General features: G+C 36.2%; 1 protein-coding gene across 1 annotated transcript in view; it reads left to right on the forward strand.

Moving 5' to 3' along the window:
- The window catches only part of NUS1 (NUS1 dehydrodolichyl diphosphate synthase subunit), a 40,767-nt gene extending 35,238 nt beyond the window's left edge, over positions 1–5,529 (forward strand). The window contains exons 4-5 of the mRNA XM_044676820.1: positions 2,150–2,249; positions 3,868–5,529. Coding sequence (XP_044532755.1) covers positions 2,150–2,249; positions 3,868–3,958 — 191 coding nt within the window. The 3' untranslated portion in view covers positions 3,959–5,529. The remainder of the gene's footprint in view (positions 1–2,149; positions 2,250–3,867) is intronic.
- Positions 5,530–7,113: the final 1,584 nt, after the last annotated feature.

Raw genomic sequence — 7,113 nt, forward strand, 5'->3', positions numbered from 1 at the left:
TCCTAAAGAAAAAACTAGTTATAGGGACAGAGATTAGTTGGGAATTTGGTTAGTCAAATTGTTGAGAAGTGAAAGTCATTTTTGATGTCTTATCAGACTTTTCCTCAGAAAGGCAGAAAGGGTACCTTTTGGGATTTGATTGAATATTTTCTCTGAGCATGGCAAAAGGGTCTCTGAGAGACTCAATACCTAGCATAGTGCCCTACATATAGGCACTGTTTTTTATTGAATGAATGAATGAATTTATATTAGTTTGAGGCCCCCTCTTCTCCCTCTGCCCCCTGCAAAAAAAAACAACACCAAAACACATGGATCAGGATTAGGAAGAATAAGAGTTTGTCTTTTGCAGTAAGCAGCTCAGAATCTAGCTGGCCTTTTCCTTTACCAAAATTGGGTTGCTGGAAGCTAGATGGAAGATGAGGGAAATGAGACTCCATTTTTATCTTGCTAGGGTTATTTTTAAAGTTTCAGTGTTTTCTCTTTAAAAATAATAGCAACAGTGAATATAAGAAGTAAAAGGTTTTAAATGGTTTTTAAAAAAAAAAGAAATTCTACTAAAACGAAAAGGGCTGAGGGCTGAGACTATACTAAAGTGAATGAGATGGGGCAGCTGAGTGGCTCAGTGGATTGAGAGCCAGGCCTAGAGATGGGAGGTCCTAGGTTCAAATCTGGCCTCAGACACTTCCTAGCTGTGTGACCCTGGGCAAATCACTTAACCCCCATTGCCTATCCCTTACCACTCTTCTGCCTTGCAGCTAATAACACAGTATTGACTCCAAGAAGGAAGGTAAAGGCCTAAAAAATTAAATAAATAAAAAAATAAAATGAATGAGACTAAGACTACAAAACCATTTATTGATGGGAAAGAACTTTTTTTTTTTTTAAACCCTTAACTTCAGTGTATTGTCTCATAGGTGGAAGAGTGGTAAGGGTGGGCAATGGGGGTCAAGTGACTTGCCCAGGGTCACACAAAGAACTTTTTGACCATGATTTTATAGTTAAGGTTCTGTTAGGAATTCTTTGGATAGGTAGAATCCTTGTAGGCTAACTTTGTCTCAGGACAAAAGTGTGTGAACAATATGCCTTAATAGAATAATAGGCTGCCATAAATTAGGAGGGGAAGAAGCATGTCGTGTATATTTTCCCTCTACCCTCACCAACAAACAGTATGTCTATTAAAGACCTTTTTTTTTTTTTTTTTTTTAAAGCTTCCCTTCCATCTTAGAATCAATACTGTGTGTTGGTTCTAAGACAGAAGAGTGGTAAAGAGCTACACAATGGGGGTTAAGTGACTCACCCAGGGTCACACAATTAGAAAGAGTATGGGGTTAGATTTGATTTACCCGGCCTTCTAATATAGGCTTTTGCTTTTCTTATTGCTACTACAATGTCTTCTTAGACAGTTTCTTGAATGACACTTTACATAGTCAGTGTTGTTTCTGTTAATGAAGCTAATTTTCAGATGGGTAGACTTAACTCATTCCCTCCATTGAGACAGATGTCACATGTTAAAGTGGATTTCTTCACTTTTTTCATTTTTTGTTCCTGTTTTCCCTGAGTGGAAAAGGTTTAAATGGCCTAAATAAAATGTATAAGAAAGTCTTCTGATTAAGCATTTATACCACTATATCTTTTTTTATGCTTGGTATTGTTATAAATAAAAATTAATCTGGAAGCTTGTCACCAGATTTATAAACATTTATTAATAGAGAATATATATGGAGAGAGAGACAGACAAAGAGAAACAGAGACAGAGTGACAGAGAGACAGAGAGAGACAGACAGACTTTAGGGACAGATTTGATTCTCCATTTACGTGACTCAGACCATGGCTTGCCAGAGATCAGAATATAAGGAAAAGCTCAGAGAGAAATGCCAACCCAGAGACAGGTGGGAAAGCCAAAAGAGTGACTCTACTTCCTGCCTTTGCTTTTCAAATTCTCTCACTCCTCCTCCCTTGGCCAGTGGCTTTCAAACATCATCTGTCCTACCATGATGTTGTTATGCCAGGCTATTAGGCCATTAGATACTACATGTGACTTTTTGATTCCTGTGTTTAACCACTGGGAGTGCCACAGGATGGGAGATATTTTACTTCACACAGTGTAAATAACTCAGGTTCAATTCATATGTGTTTCTTTATTTCCAAGGTTTGAATGGTTTCCCTGACCCTGATTTAGTATTGAAGTTTGGTCCTGTGGACAGCACATTAGGATATCTTCCTTGGCACATTAGATTGACTGAAATTATGTAAGTAATTAAGGTGGTATATTTATTTGGATTTAAGATATATATATATATTAACTACCTACTCTGTGCCTAGCATGCCTAGATGCGGTGTATAGTAAAGACATTTCTTGCTCTTAAGTATCTGCTATCTTTTTTTTTTTTTTTCCCCTTACCTTCTGCCTTAGAATCAGTACTATGTAGTACTATGTAGGGCAAAAGAGCGGTAAGGACTAGGAAATGGGGGATAAGAAACTTGCCCAGGGTCACACAGTTAGGAAGTGTCTGAGGCAAGATTTGAACCTAGGATTTCTCGTCTCTAGGCCTGGCTCTCAATCTCCTGAGCCACCCAGCTGCCCCCAAGTAGCCAAAATCTTAATAGGGGAAAAATCACATGCGAAAAAGAGAATAATAAGGTTCAGTGTGGTATAGAGGATTGTGACCAGGCTTCAAAGCCCTGAAGACCTGGGTTCAAATCATTTAACCTCTCAGTGCTCTAGGAAACTCTCTAAGACTGTAAGGTGCTGGTCTGCATTGGCAGAGGGAGTTCTTTAAACCGATGAAATCACAAGTTCGGTGTCTATTTTATAGGCAAAAAAGGTCAGAGGCAGTCAGTATAAGAACCTTGAATGCCAAGTTAGTGATTAGCCATTGTATTGGGGAACACCAGGTGGAAAATTTTTTAGGGAAATTGGAATAGAGGATGGATTAGGGCTGGTATAAGTTTATGATGAGATAAGTTAAAAAAGAGACTTTGTATTAATTCAGATGAGAGTAGTCAGAGGACTGGCCCGTTGAAATGGGAATGAGAGTAGGGGGCAAATATTAGTTCTGTACAAGGAACGAAGTAGAGGAAAAGACAAAATAATTGTTTTAATGGGGGAAACTATTAACAATATTGGGAAATTGATAGTGGTGCTGAGTTAGCAGGAATTTCAGTTATGGACCTAATGTATTGAATTGGAGGGAAGGGAGTCAGTTTTTTCATATCCAAAATATTTATCACCCTGTGTTGGCCAAGCTGGGAATAAGCTGTTCCATGTTACAGTGAAACTGGAGTAGGACATTAGCGAGGAATTTCTATTATACTTTTTAAGTAATGTTCTTTCAAAGAAATTTCCAAAGAAAAAGTTGAATATAAAGTACAGTCCATTTATTTATTATTTGCTTACCAAGCTCCTTCAGTATTTCACCATATGTAAATTACCCTGCTCAAGGGTCTATGACTCAGATCTACACTGATGCCAATGCAAACAGTACTATTCTTAGATTACAAGAAGTGAATTCTGTGCCTGTCCTTGAACATGAAGTATGTTTTTAGGAAACCCCTAGTTGAGGTGATCAAACCATGACAAAGAGAATTTGCTTTTCTCTTTTTATGGAGAAGGACCTGTGTAACAAGAGATTTAGTCTGCCAGGATAATTACTTTAGTATGCCAAAGTTGTCTTTAAAAATTGTTAATTGATATATTTTGCTTATATTACTTTTATTTTCCAATAAATCTCTTGCTACCTTCTATAAATATAATCTTATAATAGTATTGTTTTCTTCCATGTTTTGTCTTTTGCCTTTTAAACACTGCCCCCCATCCCAAAGAGTAAGTTATATTCTTTAATTTTGATTTTCTATTTTTTTCCCCAGCTCTTTGCCTTCACACCTAAACATCAGTTATGAGGACTTTTTCTCTGCCCTCCGTCGGTATGCAGCCTGTGAGCAGCGTTTGGGAAAGTGATCATAGATTGCACTGCTTGAATTCAAGCTTTTGGAGGAAAGGACCCAAGGGATTCTGATGTTTACAAGCACCTGTGATCAATTCTGTATAAACCCAGTTCACAATCCTCCTCATAATTTATCAACAAACTCAGAAAAGTGTCTTACTTGAGAGTGAATGTGTGTGTGTATGTGTGTATGTGCATGCGATTGTGAGTATGAAAGTAAATTTATAAATGGGAAGTATTGGAGAAAGAACTATATAGACCTGCATCTTTGAGGGGGGAAAAAAACCAACACTAGCCAAGTCTGAAATGTAGGCTTCTCAAAGGCTTCAACCTCAACCTTTTCCCTATTTTTGTGGGGAGAGCCAAGGAGGAATGATTAGAGCTGTTGGGTTATTTTTTGGGGACTTTGAGGGAGATGTGGGAGAGGCAGGGTTTGGTGGAGTTTTTTCCTAGTGACCAAAATTTTAAGTTTTAAAAATAATGGTATTGACTCTCTCTATTAAGTGGAAGCATTCTAAGTTTGAGAACTCTCCGGTCTCCGGTCTAACAGTTTGGCGTGTTGCTCACATGTTAAAAGCATGCACCTTTGGAGCAAAGAGGGAATTTCACTTGTCATCAGATGTCCGTCCATTCCTGTCCCTTACTGCATCCTGAACCAGCTGGGTCACTTTAGAGCCCTTGACCTGGTGTGCTTGTTTATAATATGGACTGTGAACGTCAGGGACAAAAATGTTTTGCTACTTTGGAAATGAAAAATTGAAAAATTCCTAAAATGTTTTATAAATGGAAGTGGTTGTCCAGCAGTAGTTTGAGAAACAAAGGGATAATAAGTTCCCTGACACTTGAAAAAGCAGCTTTGGGTTCTTCTTTTGGGGGCGGTTTGTTTTTAAGCAGCATTCAGTCTTGATATTAGACCTGCATTGTCTAACTGTGTCCATTTACAAATAGCAAGCAAGTGAGGGAAGTTAACAAAGGCAACTGGTTATCCCCTCCTGAAGCAATCCCAACATTTTCAGAATTCTTCCCTCCTTGGAGTAGCATATTTAAGTTTCTATGAATGGAGCTATAAACAGTTTTTAAATGGCACTAATTGGAATTTTTAATTTTTTTTTAAAAGGATTGAAGCCTCTGCAGGGAGTTAAATATTACCAAAGTCTACAAAATGACTGGGCTTAAGTTTTTTTGTTTCTTTTTATGAGAGAGAAAATAGCACTGGTTCCATTTTATTTTTGAATATGAGTATCTATTTTTTAGGCATTTAATCATTGCCTCTTCCCTCATTCCTGCTCTTAAATTAGGCATAAGTCACTGTTCAGATTTGCTATGTTAGTTTTGGGGAGAACCTGTCTACTATAAGTGTACAATATTTGCACTGGAATTGTGCATTTGGAGTAGGGTCTTACTTAAAATTTAGGTTTCAGAAGCCTTGTAAAAGTAGTTGAAGACTGGATTCAGAGAGCATGGTCTGTAATTGTCCATCAAGTTCTGAGGCTATGAAGAATAAATGTATTTCAGCAATGGGTAATGAAATCCCCACATATGATTTTGAAAATACACTTGAAATAAAATCCATTAAAAACTGAAACTTGGTCAAGTGATATTACTTTGCACTTCATGTTATTTATATGTTGGAACACTCTGGGTTTTTAAAATATTAATTTATTGCTGAAAGTTTTACCTTGATTGAAGCTACAGCATACCTCTTACTTATTCTTTGCTGATGAACTATAGATAATTATTCCAATGCTGTGTTCCAGGTTCTGCGAAAACTTTTTGCCTTTATTATAGATTGTAATATTCCTGGTAACTTGGAGACTAGCTGGAAATATGTTATATTTGATTTTAAAGGACAAAAAAAACACTTAAGGGATCGTACCACGGTGAAAGGAATTAATATAATAATTGCATATTAAGTTGAATACAGTAATAGTCAAGCATATTACATGTAATGGAGCATTAAAATGATACAATTTAAATTGATGAAAATTACAAATTTGCTCTATTTTCTTCTACTCTTTCCATTTCTTAAAAACTGTATATCTTGCACTTAAAATAAAGGATTAAGCTGTGACCTGAATAGTTCGTATATTCCTTGAAAGGAGTATGAATGAGGTTGCTTGAAGCTCTGAGTTTAGATATGAACATCTAAAATCTCATTTCTGTGAGCTGTACTGTACTACTAGGATAATTTTTTTCTTTTCTAGCATTGATTTTTTTTTTACTAGTTATTATCCAAATCAGAATGAGTAATGTATTCTATGCTCCCAAAAGGAATAAAAAATAAAGAAAAGTATTATTTATCTTTCCGGGTAATTAAGGGCATTTTAAAATTGTTTATTCTTTTTAACAATCCCCTCAGAGCTAAAATATCCAAATTAAATTACTCATGGCTAGCTATAACTTGGAGCACAGCAGGAATTCGGACATTTGGGTTGAGTTATGTTCCCCAGTTTATTAACAGATTTCTAATTACCAGGTGATGAAATTGGGGAGCTATTTTGGGTTCTGATAGCAAATTATTATATATTGTGACTAAAGCTTACCTGTCTTTGAGAGGCAGATGTTAACTTTACAAACAGTGCCAAATACACTGTGCATATCTACAACTTGATCTTTGAATGTATGTTCTTTGGTTAGCACTTCCCATTCTGTGTGATGGTACCATGTGTAGAGACAATTAAGTCCTCATAATATTCTGTATGGCCGTAGACTTTGGAAACATGTAAATAATGTGTAAAGCAAGTTTTTATGATTAAGGAATCAAATTTATTGAATTTTATTATTGAAAGTTGAACCTGAACATGTATGACAAAAAGAAACCAATAAAAGAATATAATCTTTCCATGGGCTACAGCATTGTATGAACACTACATTTTTCTACCAGATAGAATATTAATGGCTAATCCTTGTGTAATGTTTTAATTTTTGCAAAGCACTTCATATTACAGTAGGACCTCATTTACATGTGAATTCAGATGCACACTATTGGCAGTTGAAAAAAGTGAAGGCAAAGAAATAAAAATGTTTAATTACAAACTAAATCCATGCCATTTTCCCAAGAGGTGTAAAGTCTTACAGTAGTTCATCCAGTCATACTCATTCTTTTTCTTGAGAAGCATTAGGGAATCACTGAGTTCTGTTCTTTGCCAAACATCTGCATCAGTCTTTG

The sequence above is a fragment of the Gracilinanus agilis genome, chromosome 4 (genome assembly GCF_016433145.1).
Source record: "Gracilinanus agilis isolate LMUSP501 chromosome 4, AgileGrace, whole genome shotgun sequence".
NCBI lineage: Eukaryota > Metazoa > Chordata > Mammalia > Didelphimorphia > Didelphidae > Gracilinanus > Gracilinanus agilis.